This window comes from Rhinolophus sinicus, chromosome 8, assembly GCF_057876585.1.
Source record: "Rhinolophus sinicus isolate RSI-liver-muscle chromosome 8, RSI-T2T, whole genome shotgun sequence".
In the NCBI taxonomy this organism is placed as follows: Eukaryota; Metazoa; Chordata; class Mammalia; order Chiroptera; family Rhinolophidae; genus Rhinolophus; species Rhinolophus sinicus.
The window spans coordinates 38,163,752-38,180,205 of NC_142508.1; the positions used below are offsets into that span (position 1 = coordinate 38,163,752).

At 45.7% G+C, this 16,454-nt stretch overlaps 1 protein-coding gene across 8 annotated transcripts in view; it reads right to left on the bottom strand.

The window, feature by feature from the left end:
* TRPM4 (transient receptor potential cation channel subfamily M member 4) overlaps positions 1 to 16,454 on the bottom strand; it is a 35,319-nt gene that overhangs the window by 8,176 nt on the left and 10,689 nt on the right. For all 8 annotated transcript variants that reach the window (XM_019741512.3, XM_074316117.2, XM_074316116.2 and 5 more), the window contains 8 exons: positions 12,109 to 12,221; positions 11,498 to 11,857; positions 11,153 to 11,287; positions 6,833 to 6,962; positions 6,513 to 6,658; positions 5,363 to 5,475; positions 4,926 to 5,003; positions 1,375 to 1,794 (listed from right to left, as the gene is read on the bottom strand). In XM_019741512.3, coding sequence (XP_019597071.3) covers positions 1,375 to 1,794; positions 4,926 to 5,003; positions 5,363 to 5,475; positions 6,513 to 6,658; positions 6,833 to 6,962; positions 11,153 to 11,287; positions 11,498 to 11,857; positions 12,109 to 12,221 — 1,495 coding nt within the window. The remainder of the gene's footprint in view (positions 1 to 1,374; positions 1,795 to 4,925; positions 5,004 to 5,362; positions 5,476 to 6,512; positions 6,659 to 6,832; positions 6,963 to 11,152; positions 11,288 to 11,497; positions 11,858 to 12,108; positions 12,222 to 16,454) is intronic.

Here is a 16,454-nt window from a genome sequence, read left to right on the forward strand (position 1 = left end):
TAAGGTTTCCGGTTCAACTCCTCGAGTCCCGCAAGGGATGGTGGGCTCCACCCCCTGCAACTAAGATTGAACACAGCACCTTGAGGTGAGCTGCCCCTGAGCTCCTGGATGGCTCAGTTGGTTGGAGTGCATCCTCTCAACCACAAGGTTGCCGGTTCGACTCCCGCAAGGGATGGTGGGCTGCGCCCCCTGCAACTAGCAACAGCAACTGGACCTGGAGCTGAGCTGCGCCCTCCACAACTAAGACTGAAAGGACAACAACTTGAAGCTGAACGGCACCCTCCACAACTAAGATTGAAAGGACAACAACTTGACTTGGAAAAAAGGCCTGGAAGTACACACTGTTCCCCAATAAAGTCCTGTTCCCCTTCCCCAATAAAATACAAAAAAATAAATTAAATAAATAAATAAAAGCCACAGTGTAAAATTCACACAGAGAGACCCTAGATTTTGGCCAAATTCAATATAGACAATAACACGAATGTTGTGAAACTTAACCCAAATAATAGTTAACCACATTGAAATAATTTCAGAAACTAAAATTGAAAATAATTGAAGCTAGTTTAATTGCCCTACATATAAAATTGATCAAGGAAGTATCAAGCAACTGGAAAATATTTCCTTGATAAGAATTCATCAGTACTGATAAAATTCTGATCACAAATATAATTAAACAGATTCAAAACATCTAGGATCAAGGTCAAAGCCCCTGCCCCCGTGATGAAGGAACTGCATGTAGCTTTCAGAGAGGCTGGAGTGTAGATGAAACAAAGAGAAAGAAATCAGGAGACAGCCTTGCAGAGAAGGGCGGGCCTACACCAGGCAGGGTCCCAGTGGGTGCGGGGGAAGGCGGGGACTGGTCAGATGTAGGTGTAGAAAGACCCTTGTGGGGATGGACTGGAGAGAAGAACCTGGAGTCCAGAAGACTGGGGCGAAGATCCAGGTGGGAGAGGCTGCAATGGAGATGGGGAGATGGATAGAACAGAGAATCAGGGGGCAGGAGGACAGGGCTTGGGACTTTCAGCTGTGGAGGAAGAGAAGGAAGGAGGTGAGGGTGGCGACCAGCATCTGGCCTGGTGTCTAGGGGAAGAAACTGAACTCAGCTGGGACTGTGATGCTGAAAAGGGCCGGGTTTGGGAGCTCAGAAAAACATCCAGTAGCCTCCAGATCTCGAATTAACAGAGACTGAGGTGGTGGGGTTCTTACTTTAATCCTATCATCCCTGAAGCCAGATATCCATGTGTGAGCAAATTGCTTCTAGGCCATCTTTATGCCGTACTTTCAATCCATAAGGGGTTTCTGTTTTTTAAGAATAACTGGAGCTAGTTTTAGCCACTATGGGGCCAGGGGTTTGAAGGCTCCAGGGACACTCACCGGCAGCCCACGCCCAGGAGGAAGCAGGTGAGGGCCACTAGGTCGCACTGGTTCCAGGTATCCGTGAGGTAGAGGTGCAGCCGGTGGCGCAGCGGGGCCTGGGAGGAACCTGGCCCGCGACCCCCAGTGGCCAGGCTGCCCCAGTCGCCCCCTAGGCCTTGGCGGAACTCCTCGCAGAGCAGGGTGAAGGCCCAGAAGTACAGCAGCAGCTCCAGGGCACCAGGTGGCGTGGGCTGGAAGTCAATGAGCAGCACCCGGGCGAAGAGCAGCAGGAAAAGGAGGTAGCTGACCACGTTGCCCATGAAGGCCGTCACCGGTGCCCCCCAGAACTGTGGCCAGCGGCTCAAACGTGGGGAGCACCTCCCACGGCTGGACTGACTCATCACCCCCAAGGGCATCTTCTCGGTGGGGTCTGCTGGCCTGGGGGAGAGAGAAAGAGAAAAGTGAGGAAGGTTCAAGCTGACCTCTGAACCTGACCTTCACCATTATCATGAACTCTAACCTTTCATATAACCTCCTCCACCTTCACGACTTCTGACCCTGCCTGACCTGAAACTAAATCTGAAGTCCATCATCCCCTAGACTTTTGACCCCTGTATGTAACCTCTGGACTCTGAAATCTCCTAACCATTAAGATGGCTGACCTTCCACCTATGACTTCCTCCACCCTTCTGATCCCTGACCCCTGGACTGACCTCTGACCCTTGCCTGGCTTTTAACTCCTGGTCTCTCTTCTTTCACCTTCACAACCTCTGACTCTCTTATGTCTGATCTTGGACATCTACCTGACCTTTGACCCTCACATATGGTGTCTGACCCCCTCACTTCCATCACCTCAGCTCCCCAGATATGACAACTCAGTTCCTGAATATTATCCTCTGACTCACAGATTCTGAGATCCGATTATCCATCCAGTTTGCTATACTATAACTCTTCCTTTCCCGTATCTGACTGTACAGCCATATTTGGCTTCTGAATTCTGACTTTCTTGGTCCACTCATATTTCTCACCCTTCTCACCTAAGTCCCGATCCTGTGTCTCAATTTCATCCTGACTCTTATTTCTGACCTCAAATTAGAAATACTGAAATGAATAATACTACTAATAATATATTCGGAAAGCTAACAAACTTGTTTGGAGAGGCGTCCTCTCTTTATGAACCAAGCAGAAAATAACCCAGAAGTGGAAACCCAAATATCTATCAACTGATGAGTGGATAAATAAAATGTGGTTTCTCTAGACAGTGGAATATTATTCAGCAATCAAAAGCAATGAAGGTCTGATACAGGCTTCAATGGGGATAAATCTTGAAAACATGATGCTAAATAAACAAAGCCGGTCATAAAAGATCACATAGTGTATGCCTCTGTTTATATAAAATGCCCAAAACAGGCAAATCCATAGAAACAGAAAGTGGATTAGTGGTTGTGTGGGGCTCTGAGGAGAAGGCAGTAGGGAGTGACTGTTAATGGGTACAAAGTTTCTTGCTACATGAAAATAGTTTATGATTAATTGTGGTGATGACTTTACAACTCTGAATATACTAAAAACCATTGAACTGAATAGTATGTGAATTATCTCAATAGAGCTGTTCTAAAGGAAATAAGCAGAAAGAACAGTAAACACTAAAGAAAGTGAGAGACCCAGAGCACAAGCTCCCTAATGACAAGGCGCATGGCCCTTGAATTTCCCATTTCACGCTCTGCAGGGTCCTGGGAATAAGAACATGTGGCATCCCAACAACTGCCATCTTGAATCACCCACAGCCAGATCACACACAGATTCCTGGGCCCATGTCCAAGCTTTCCTGGGAGAGGAGCCAGGGATCTATCCTTTTACAAAGCCCTCCATGGAGGTGGCTCTCCACATTTGCTAAGAGCACAGATTCAGGCACAAGATCTTGGGTTCAAATCTCAGCTCTACCATTTACCAGTCACATGCTCTGAGGTGAGTGATTTAAGGCTTCAATAATTTCATCTGTAAATGGGGATAATAGACCCTATTGCATAGGGTTGTTGAGAGAATTAAATGAACTGATTTCCCAAAGGACTTAGCACCATGGCTGCCCATTGTAAGTGTTCTATAACATCAGCTTTTGTCACTATCATCATCACTCTCACACGGTACAGAAGTTGGGAAATCACTAGGCAAGGACATCACTATTGACCCTGACATGGAGGCCTATCCAGCCTTTTTCAGTGGTGCAAGTTTTGTTCTTAGTTTTCTATCTTGACAAACATTTTACATTCTTTGTGCATTGTCTCAGAGAAAAAATCTGTACATATATATTTAAATTTGACTTGTTTCACATGGTGTGTTTCACATGGTATGTTTCACTGGGTTTTACAGACTTCTGGAAGTCTGATCATGTTCCTAACAGTTCCCAGAAACACTTTTATTTCTGGGATATTAGGGGGCAAGGGCTAAAGTAGAAATGAGGGCTGCAAAGATGGTATAAATGTGGGCAGCTTCCTCTGTTTCTCTACAACCGTAGATTTAGACGCTTAACACACACACACTCCATTCAAGAAAGTAAGTAATAGATGTATTCATAATAGCAGTAGTAAATATAATCCCCATTAATTGAGCACTTACTATGTGCCAGGCACTATGTTATACATTTTATATACATTATCTCCATTAATCTTCTCAACAGCTCCACCAGGCATTGTGGTATATCGTATTACTGTTCACCAAGTACTTTGGTTTCCTCCCAGTGGGAGAATTAGGAGCTACAGACTGACTATATGACTTGCTTTTGCCAATTAAGTGCAGGCAAAAGTGACACCTGTCACTTCCATGTGGAGGCTTTCAAAGCCAGTACCTGGTTTGCCACGTCGCGCCTCTGCCGCGAGACCAGCAACAGCTCAGCTACCAGGTGAGCTGGTGTAGAGCCTCAGCCAATCCACAAATGGAGAGTAAGCGAGAACTAAACCTTTGTTGTTGCTGGATGTTTTGTTATTGCAGCATTACTCAACCTAACCTGACTAACACAGGGACAACCTTCTATGTGCCTTCTATTTAGAAAAGAAAACTGGGGCTCAAAGGTGAAGCCACTTCCAAAGTCAAATTCAGGATGTGAACCCAGGTCTGCCTGAGTTAGAGCCAAGTCCCACAGTACCTGCACACTGGAGAATTATCAGAAAATTGATAAATATTCCATTTCATTTGCTTAGGCCTGATTTTGAAAATGCCTTTCGTGGGTACCATGGCATAGAGACTAGGAGCAAAAGTCCTGGAGTCAGAAAAAACAAAAATAGGCGAAATATCCCTAAATGAACCAAATCCACCCAATTCCATTTGCTATATCAAGATGTACATGTAGCATGAAGCAAATTGATTTCCACTGAGGAACTCCTTGGTGGCAGAACCAAACCTTGAACCAAGTCCTGGGCTTGGTATTTGGGAAACTTCCTCAGTATCTTCAGTGGATGCATGAAACCATTACCTCCTGAAGCCCCACTGCTCCCCTCTGGCCTTGCACCCCATACCTGGTGCCCCTGCAGCTGCCCAGGGTGCCCCACCTCACTCGGAGCTGCTGCTTCACTCACCTGGCAGGCCCCTCCCCATTGAGTCCCCCATCCATGTCAAATGCCAGGTCCTTCTGTGTGGACTCCTCATCTGGCCTCCTGGCATGGCAGAAAGCACAGAGTGAGAAATGGGGGGAGGAGACAGTGGGAGAGGAATTCTCAAGAGCTATCCAACTTCTTCACCCAGAGACATGGCACAGAGACAGAGAGGTGCCCCCTAGAGTTACCCCAAAGGGACCTTCTCCCAGAGCCATGACAGAGGGCAGAGGAATTGACCCTACAGATACAGAGAGCCCCCCAAAAGCTCAACTCCCAGAACATGCCCTCAGTCTGGGGGAGGGAAAGAGAGTGAACAAAGGGGGCAACACTGGACATACCGAGTAGAAAGGTGGCCAGAAGTGAACAGGAGGAGAAACTGAGAACCCCCCCTCCTGCCAATGTAACCGCAGGGGACTGACCTGAAGGTGATGAGGTTGGTGTAGATGAGTGGAGGGCAAAAGAAGGCGAGAACCAGGGCCCAGATGGGTGTGCTGCTGTCCATCTCCCCCCACCACTTCTGTGTCAGCAGAGACTGTGGAGGTGAGGAGGATTAGGAGCTTGACTCTCCCCCGTAACCCCCTCCTAAAGATTCCAGGCAAGAATTGGGCCACATCTCCAGAGCACAGAGCAAGTGCTCAATGTGGGGACCATAACTATTGGGGTAGGGGAAAGATGTCAAAGGAGAGGATTACCTGTCCCAAGTTTTAGCTGGTAGAGTTAAACAGCCAACATTTATTACAATATGCCAGATACTGGGCTAAGCCCTTTACGTAGATTAGTTCACCTAACCCTCACATCAGTCCCAGGAAGACAGTACTAATATTTTTTCCCTTTTCACAGATGGGGCACAAGGAGGTTAAGGAAGGGGCAACAAAATGCAATCCCTGAGTGTAATCACTATTCAAAGCAAAGAACTCTAGGTAATTATTTGAAATGATAATCAAATCATTCCAAAAGCTGAGGATAGGACTTCCTGTTGGGGTAAGCAGGACTTCCTGTTGGATAGGCAGAACTTCTTGTACTGTGGGTGGGACTCTCTGTTCCCTGTCAGGTTTAGATTAAGGATACTGAGAAAGTTCAAAATTTCAGAATGGGCAGGGTGGGAGAGGCTATGGGGCAAGCAGGGCTCCCAAAGGAGAGGAATTCCTACAGGAAGGGTGGGATTTCCTAAACCAGAGTTGGTCGATGTCCAAAACACTAGGTAATTGTCTGGTGAAGTCATTCTAATTGTTAAGACCTGGAAGTAGGGATCCCTTAAGGAAGCGGAAAGGACTTCCTCCCAGTGAGCATTAGGACTTCCTACTAGAGTCATCTGGAATTCCGGGATCTGGAGGGCAAGTTTTTAGGAAGGTGGGCTTTGCTGTGGGAAGATTGGCTTTTCTATGGTGAAGGGAGGAGCTTCTTATGGGAAGAGCAGCCTTTCTGGAAGAGGGCTGAGACTTTCTGGAGGGGTGACCTCCAGGGGAAGGGTTGGTCAAGACCATGGACTGCCTACAATGGCAGGGACTTATTCTCCACTCCCAGAGTCCAGTGAGCACAGTTTGGGATATTGGTGTCTCAGATGCTCACCTGTACCCCATCCTGGGCAAAGAAGGCACGGGCATCAGCCTGCATGGCAAGCTGGAAGCAGGTGGCATCCCCCCAGAATGGGCAGCGTCGGAGGAGTAAGCGAGCAGCCCGGTCCTCACTGTTGCGATAGCATTCGCCAAAGAGGTCTGGGGGCAGTGGATTTATGTGAGAGGTAGAGAAATGAGTAGGAAGCCAGTGTGAAGGGAGAGATGAGGAGATTGAAGGGAAAGGGACAAGGTTATGAGAGGAGTGGGGAGATGTACGCACCCACTTCATGGCAGCCCCCTGTCCCTGCCACCAGGCACCCATGCCCCACGCACCAACACTAAGGCCCTCAAACTTGGCTGCCAGGTCCTTCCTCCGTGCTGCCTCCTCAGCCTCAGATTCCAGGCGTGCCAGTACTCGGAGCAACAAACAGGCCCCAAGAGCTGAGGCCACAGCATTGGAGCCCTGGGGAGACAAAAAGAGTTGTCACGAATGGGGTCAGATTTTGGATTGAGGTTCACGGAAGAGTGAGGGAGAGGGAGAGAAAGCCTGTGATTAAGGAAAGGGACACAGACAGAAGTCATAAATTAATCATGGTCAACAGAGGCCAAAGATAAAGATGGGTCTGGAATAAAATAGACATCAGGTGAAACTGTCAAAAGTCAGGTCGTTTAGAGATGAGGGGGTGGCTGGAGTTAGAATGACATCAGAGGTTATAGACAGGTCAAGAAGCAGTCACCTAAAATGGCAGAGTAGAGAACTTCAAAACTCCATCCCTCCACAAAAGCAACAAAGAAGTTGTCAAAAACTGTCAGAATCCATTTTTTCAAGGTTTTAGAATTTAATATAAAACTTACAACAAATAGAAAAATGTTTAATGAAGAAAGAAACTGCTAAATTTTAGTAAAAGAGCACTGTGATGTTTTAACTAACCTGCATACCATTGCCAAGTCCCCAGTTCAGTGGCAGCCTTGAAGGGGTGGGTTTTTGGTACCAGAGGGAGGAATTCAGATATTACTCTTAAATAATTGTGGTTGTGTATGTGGACCTCACTGGTGGCTCCCTGAAGAAACAGCTCAAGGGCTTGCCTTTGTTTCACTGTTCTTGGAGCTTCCCCAGGGCAGAAGTGGCTTCCCAAGTAGTGTTTGAAAGAACTGAAAATTAAAAGTGTTATCCTCAGCTATCTGAGGCAAAGAATAGCAACCTAGGAAAGTAACAGATATATTGAACAGCTTAGGAGGGAAGTGGCTAGGGAAGGAGATACTTGGGGGAATAAGGGATTTGAAAAGCTCCTATGTGTACCAAGGAATCTAGAAGGCTACATGCATGACCAAGATTGGATGCATGCTCAAGAGATATCCAATTTCTTCACCCAGAAACAGAGAGGTGCCCCCTAGAGTCACCCCAAAGGAACCTTCTCCCAGAGCCATGACAGAGGGCAGAGGAATTGACCCGACAGATACAGGAGCCCCCCAAAAGTTCAACTCCCAGAACATGCCCTCAGTCTAAGGGAGGGAAAGAGAGTGAACAAAGGGGTAAACACTGGACAGAAACACTTCTCAGAAAAGACTAGAGAAAGCCCTAATCTTTCACTTGTAGATGATCTTTAGGTAGCAAAAGCAGAAAGTGACAGCTAAGGTAGAATTGTAAACAGCCTGCCTAAATGTTGAAAGACAACTCCAACACAGAGCAAATCTGCAAACTGGGAGACTTTTGAGTTTTTCCCCTGCAAGCATTTAAGGAAATCTTTGTCAAGTCACTAGTTGACCACTAAGCTAACAGAACAGGGACTTCAGTGGCCACACATGACAAAGAATACAGACTTTACAAAAATAGCTTAGAAAAGTCACTAAATAAACACCCACAACAAACCACAACAAAAAGCAAAAGCAGACCCTGGAGGAAGGGGTACGTTGATTTCCAGAGTTGCCACATTATAATATTCAAAACATCCAGTTTTCAAGAAAAAAATATGAGGCATGCAAAGAAACAAGAAAGTATGGCCCATTCACAAGAAAAAATAAACTAATAGAAACTGTCCCTGAGGAAGCTCAGACAATGGACTTACTAGACAAAGACTTTAAATCAACTGTTTTAAATATGCTCAAAAAGCTAAAGGAAATCATGGGCAAAGAACTAAAGTAAGTCAAGAAAATGATGTCTCACCAAACACAGGCTATGAAAAAAGAGAGAGAAATTATTAAAAGTAACCAAATAGAAATTCTGGAGCTGAAGAGTGCAATAACTGAAATGAAAAATTTACTAGACAGGCCCAACAACAGCTTTGAGGAGGCAGAAGAAAGAATTTGTGAACCTGAAGATAGGTCAATTGAGATTATCCAGTTTAAGGTACAGAAAGAAAAAAAGAATGAAGAAAAATAAACAGGCCCTAAGAGATCTGTGGGACATCATCAAACATACCAATATATGCTTAATGGGAGTCTCAAAGGAGAGGACAGAGAGAAAGAAACAGAAAGAATATTTGAAGATATAATGGCCTAAAATGTCCCAAATTTGATGAAAGACATGAATTTACACATCCAAGAAGATCATGGAAATCCAAATAGGAAAATTCAAAGAGATCCACACTGAGAAACATTATAATCAAATTGTTTGAAGTAAAAAACAAAGAGGGAATCTTGAAAACAGCGAGAGAAGTGACTCTCAAGTCACACACAAGGAATCTCAATAAAATTAACATGTAGGATTAAATAATTATAATATACATATAATAATTATAAAACTCTTAGAAGGTAGCATAGGGATAAAACTTCATGACCTTGGATTTTGCAATAACAAAAGTATAAGCAACCAAAGGAAAAAACAGACAAGTTGGACTTCATCAAAATTTAAAACTTTTGTTCATCAAAGGACACTACCAACAGAGTGAAAAGACAACCTACAGAAGGTAGAAAATATCTGCAAACCATATATCTAATAAGCAAATAATATCCAAAACATGTAAAGAACTCTCATACTTCAACAACAAAAAGACAAACAACCAAATTTAAAAATGGTCAAAGGAATTGAACAGACATTTCTCCAAAGACATATAGATAACCAATAAGCATGTGAAAGGATGCTCAGTATCACTAATCATTAACAAAATGCAAACTAAAACCTCAGTGACATACCACTTCACACTCATTAGGACGGCAATTACCAAAAGCAAACAAACAGAAAATAAGTGTTGGTGAAGATGTGCAAAAACTGGAACCCTTGTGCACTGCTGGTGGAAATGTAAAATGGTACAGCCACTGTGCAAAACAGCATGGCGGTTCCTCAAAAAAATTACACCTAGAATTACCATGTGATCCAGCAATTCCACTCCTAGGTATGTACTCAAAACAACTGAAAGCAGGGATTGAAACAAATATCTGTATACCAATGCTCATGACAGTATTAAATGGTAACAATATCGAAAAGGTCAAGACAGCCTATGTGTCCATCAACACATGAATGGATACATAAAACGTAATATACCATACAATGGAATATTATTCAGCCTTAAAAAGGAAGGACATTCTGATATACACTATCACATGGAGAACCATGAGAACACTATGCTCAGTGAAAAAAGTCAAATGAAAAAGGACACATATTATATGATTCCATTTACATACAATATCCAAAATTGGCAAATCCATAGAGACAGGAACACATTAGTGGTTACCAGGGGCTGGGGGCTGAAGGGAAGGGAAGTGACTGCTTAATGAGTATGGGGTTTCCTTTTGAGGTGATGAAAGTGTTCTGAAACTAGATAGAGGTGGTGGTTGCACAACATTGTGAGTGTACTCAAGGCTATTGAATTGTACAGTTTTACATGATTTAAATGGTGCATTTTATGTGATACGAATTTTATCTCAATGAAAAAAGTCCATATTTAACACACGACCCAATAGGCTGAAAACAACCCAAGACTTAAGAAGTCCTTTCAAGACATTTCTATGGCATAAAAATAAGCTCTATTTTAGATCCCATTCCAATCCCATAACTTTTTCTTATTAACTTCACACACAAACTTCTCAAATGTGTCCCAGCACCTCTATCCCATCTGCTGTAGTCCAGGCCTTCATCTGGGCTGCTTGAAGGACCCCAGCTTTACCTTCTTACTTGACTTCCGTGAGTTCTAGTTTTGTCCCCTTCTACATTGCAGTTACAACAATGTATCTAAATTGCAAATGTACCAATGTTTAAATGACTCCCCATCGGCTACAGTATAACATCTAACTTCTTGTACAGACAACCATTTTGAAAGAATAAGGTTGATTCACATGTATGAACAAGAGAGAATGCCCAATATATATAGAGGGTGCCAGAAAAATGTATACACATTTTCGAAAAGGAAAAAACTGTATTAAAATTATAATAATATATATCGATAACAAAAGATGAGTACAAGTCATGTGTATACATGTTTTTGGCACCTCCAGTATTGTTAATGGAAAAGGCAAATTACAAGAAATTCATGATATGGAAAAAGAAAAGAAGAAAAGGAAGAAGCAGCAGCTGGTGTCATATCAGGAATGGAAGACGGGATGGGGTTCAGGGTGACGTCAGAGGTCCGGGAATCATATCACGGGGACATTTGAGTCCCGTAGAACTAAAGGACAGGAATGTAAGAGAGTAGAATAAGATATCAAGTCAGCACTCACTATCTCCCAGAAGTACAAGGCCATCTGAGCCCTGTTCAGTAGCAGTGCCCAGAGGAACAGGTCACTCCAGGGGGTCTGTCCAAGGACAGCGTCCAGCATGTGTTCAGAGGCGGCCCTGACAGAGAGCAGACAGGTCTGCAGGCAAGGGAGGCGTGGTGAAAATTGTCCCCATTCCAGCCTCCTGCTTGGCCCCAGCCGAATCAACAGCCCCATCCCAGTTCAGCCACACACCCCCCATCCCAGTTCAGCCACACACCGTTCTCTCACCCCTTCTACCCACCCACCCCCATAGCCCCGCCCCCAGGTCATTCAGAGCCTTCCCCACCCAGCATGCCAGGTCCTTACGCTCTCCCAGCCAGGGTGGCTCTCCCTGCAGCCAAGGTTGTGGTGTGGATCCCCAGCAACCCAGGTGTGGTACCTCGGCGCACACATCTCCCCCAGCAGCATCAGAAGCAATTGCCCCACGTTAGGGGGTCGGGGCTCCGCAGAGGGTTTAACGGCTGGGGTTTTTGTGCCCGAGCCGTGGGACACCTGGTCCAGAAGGCTGCGGATGAGTGAGTTGGGAGGCGCTGCGCTGTAGAGCTGGGCCAGGCGTGTTGGGGTCAAGAAGTGGCCCAGGCTGAGGCCATGGGAGATGAGCAAGCGAACAAACTCATGCCGGTCATTCAGCAGGGCGTCCATGAGGGAAGCCTCCAGGTGGACGGACTGGCAGGGGTGGGATGAATGGGGCAAGAGATGAGCACAGACAGACAGAAGGCCAGGTGAGGTCAGAGGTTAAGGACAAGAGGTGGGGGTACAGAGCTATGAGCGATGAATGGGTGGATGGATGGAGAGAGAGGAAATAAGATGGGGACAGATGGACAATCAGAGAAGGCTGGACAGGCCATAATGGAAGACAGGGCCAAACGTGCATCCCCCTTGTCAGGATCCACAACCCCCTGGTCCTGACCCCTCACCCGCCATTGGATGTCACCCCGGAAGAGTTCACTCTGGGCAATGTCCACGCGGTTCCAAACCACAGCCAAACGCAACTCATCCAGGTAAGCTGAGGCCTCAGAGCTCCCACAGGCTGCAAGGGTGAGAGGGAGAGGGGGCAAGAGTCAGGCGGAGGGTGGGAATATCGGATCAATATCTGTTTTGCTTCTATTTGGGATGCCTGACATTTAAATTCCATGTAAAGGAGGTGTTGTTGGGCAAAGTCTGGGGTCTTTAAGAAGTCAGGCTATTATAAGCATAAGGTCATTCAACTCAGGGGCAAACCAATAGTTTAGAGCCACCAAGAAGGAAAGGGAATCATTCATTCATTTAACATTTATTGAGGTAGGTTATGGATCAGGCAGGAAGTGGGAGGGATGGAGAGAGAAACTGGATACAATGTGTGCCCTGAAAGGGTTCATTCCAGGAATATACGTCCCGGAACCAAATACCTACTCTCAAAGCGATTAGTGCCCTCAGAGGTGGGCATAGAATGTGACTGGGGCCCAGGGGAGGGTACAATCACAGAGGTTTGAGTGATCCAAGGAAGCCTCGTACTGGAGGGGCCTTGAGGTGGGGCTTCTGAAAGAGCGGCAGGATTTGGAGGTGTGCATCTCAGGTGAGAAAAGAAACCAAGGCAGCAGGAGCAGCCTGAGCAAAGGGCTGGGTGCAGGAAGACACAGGATATGATCCCAAACACGAGTCACTCTGATTTCCTGAAACTTGGGGCATGTGCAAGAAGAAAGAGGAGACTAGCAGAAAATGAGGTTGGAAAAAATCTGAACATTAGAGGGAATCTGGAAGACCCTGGATTTCCTTAAAATGAGCGAGGAAGATCAAGAGGCCTTTAAAACTGGGATCCGATAGTTGAATGGATGCAAAATGTGAGCACTCAACAGGGGCCTGAAACACCTGAAGCATGCAATGGGTCCAAGGAGCTGTAACGCCAAGTCTAGACACTGCTGGGTCTCAGGGCGCTTGCGTCACCGAGTTGGTTTTCTCTTCTGTCTCTACTTGCTCCATATGTATCACCAAAGCAAAGGAAGGATTTTTGTCTCATTTCGGTTGTTCCAAAAATTAGTACGGGGGAACTAGGTAATCTAGTGGAGTGAAGATGAGCAGTGGACTCTGAAGTAATTCCAATCCCTCTTCCACCAATACCAATTGAACGACTTCAGGCAAGACACTGAACCTCGGGAGCCTCAGTTTCCTCATCTATAAAATGGGAACAATAATTGTACCCACTTTTGATCATTGTCATCAATAATAACCGGATGAAAAAGTTCCAAACTGGGAGGAATCTACAGCTTGACCAGTGTAACCTCTAAGGTTGAGAGCTGAGAAAACACAAGCCCAGAGAGAGGTAGTAACATGCCTAAGACCACACAGCTTTATATTTCTTTTCAAACCAGAGAAGCAAATTCAGAGTGAGATTTTTCTAAAAGTCTATGGATCTCCCCTACTTTCCTCACAGTTTCAAGAGAAGGAAAAAAAAGAAGGATTTATAATACTTTGCATTATATTCTGCCTTAACATATTACCATTTATCACCTGGACCTCCTCCAGGCCCTTCGTGGCCACGATGTCCCATACTGAGCTCAGAGTCTTTCCCCAAAACTGACCCTCTCCTGGGCCCTCTATCTCAGGGACAGAACTTTTGTCTAGCCAGTCAATAAGGCAGACCCCCAGGTGTATCTTGCCCCTTCCTTCACATCCCACAGCTCATTAGTCCCCAGGCCCCACATCTCCAGACCCCGTCTCTCTCTGCCTAGCCTCCTTATAGTCCCCATGGCCCCAGTTCCAGCTCTACCCTGTCGCACCACCATTGTTGCAGTCTCTTCCTTTTCCTCATGGTCTCTCCTCTCCTCTTTAGTCTGTCCCCACCTGATCCTAGAGGGTCCTTCTATACACAGAACTGACCTTGGCCTCCCCATGCCTCTCAGAACAAAGTCTTAGTTAAGGTCTTGGGTAGTCTGGCCCTGCCCACCTCACCAGCTTTGTCTCTACACTCCCTTTATGCCTCAGGCTTCCTGCCATCCACGTGGGTCTCTTACCTCTCCCCCAAACATGCCCCATGCAGTGGGCTTGAGAGTCAGACAGATCTGAATTAAGGCTCGAGACCTGCAGCCTCGGCTCCCACAAGACTTATCACCACCACGGCTTGAAGTCACTCAGGCCTGAAGTATGTCCTGGCAACAGCTGCAGATCCCCTCCAGAACGGGATGGCTGTGGCAGGCAGCAGATACAAATGCCTGCCACTGGTGCATCGGGCTTGGCAGCATGGAACCCATGCTACTTTTCAATAGAAAGTCAGGGGAATACAAGTGGCCCCAGGACATCCTCCAGACCTTGGGGAGAAGAACATAGGCTGTAATCATCTGGGGTAAGTTTCTAGGACTCTCCTCTGTTTTGTATTGAAACAGCTGCTAGTCAATTCTATCTCCCAGGTTAAAAGAAACCCAAGGCCCCCTCATCCCATTGTATTAGAAATGGGAAATTGTTCTTAATTGGCTCATAGGCAGTTTATCATAGTGATTAAGAATGTGGACACTGGGGGGGGGGTGTGGAGGAAATGGGGAGATGTTGGTCAAAGGGTACACACTTCCAGTTATATAAGAGGAATAAATTCTGGGGGGGGTAGATGAGGGTAAGGGGGTGGTGAACACACAATATGATATACATAGATGATGTAATACAGAATTGTACACCTGAAGTCTATGTAACTTTACCAACAATTGTCACCCCAATAAACTTTCATTAAAAGAAAAAGGAATAGGCCGGCCCGGTGGCTCAGGCGGTTAGAGCTCCATGCTCCTAACTCCGAAGGCTGCCGGTTCGACTCCCACATGGGCCAGTGGGCTCTCAACCACAAGGTTGCTGGTTCAACTCCCGCAAGGGATGGTGGGCTGCGCCCCCTGCAACTAGCAACGGCAACTGGACCTGGAGCTGAGCTGCACCCTCCACAACTAACACTGAGAGAACAACTTGAAGCTGAATGGCACCCTTCTCAACTAAGATTGAAAGGACAACAACTTGACTTGGTAAAAAGTCCTGGAAGTACACACTGTTCCCCAATAAAGTCCTGTTCCCCTTCCACAATAAAAATCTTAAAAAAAAAAAAAGGGAATAATTTCTGTGGATCTAATGCACAGCATGGTGACCATACTTAACAATACTGTGTTATTATACACTTGAAAGTTGTTACGACAGCAGATCTTAAACGTTCTCACCACAAAAAACAGGGGTAACGATGTGAGATGATGGATGTGTTCACTGATCTTACTGTGTTAATCATACAGGTGTATAAAATCAACATATAGGTGTATAAAATCATTACATTGTACACCTTAAACTTACACAATGTTACATCTCAATTATATCTCAGTAAAGCTGTGGGGTGGAGACAAGAACTTGGATACTGGAAAAACAAAAAGGTTGACCCCTGTTACTTTGGCTTGGTCACTTTTCACCTCTCTGAGCCTCAGTTTCTTCATTTACAAAACGAGGAGACAATCTCTTGCAGGAAGGAATGGGGGATCAGGGGCAAAAATGCATGGGAGCGGCTCAGCACAGTTCCTGGCTCATACTAGACTCTTAAGGAGGCTTCACCCCCTTCCCCCTTCCTTCCTCAGCTGCTGAAACCCCATCCATTCAACTCTGCTATCACTAAGCCACCCAGCCAGCTCCGATTTCCCCAGCAGAGTGTGATCACTTCCACTGTTGCAGGCAATGGACTTACAATACCACCCCCTCAAACCACATATTACAGAACTGCTGTTTTCTCCCAAGAAGCTCATATGTTAACTTCCATAAAATGAATCAGATTTGCCCACTGTCATCCTCTATTTATGGAGGTATCCCACAAGAAATATTATTCAGAAGAGCTCCTATTTATTGGGCCCCCCCACCCGGGGACCAGGCACTGCTCATAAGCTGCTTCTCAGCCTCACAACACTCTTCCATTTTTCAGAGAAAGAAATCAAGACTCAGAGAGGGCAAGTCTCTTTGTCAAGGTCACACAGCAAGGAAGAGACCAAGCTGGTATTCAAATACAGCTTTATCTGACTCCAAAATCAGAAGTAACTACTCTTTCTGCTTCCACAGAACATGGTAGATACAATTAGGATGGGGACCTGGAGCTAAGAACACATTATAAATTGATGCTATATCTCTTGTGGGTGTTTTCCTTGTAAAACTCTTCCAGCACCAAAAACGACCTTCCCTACCCGCATCCCCACAGAGTCATGGGAATCCTCCTTACCACTTATTTATCCCACCTCCCCATCTTACTAAGTCCAAATTCTACTGGTTCTTCAAGGCCCAATTT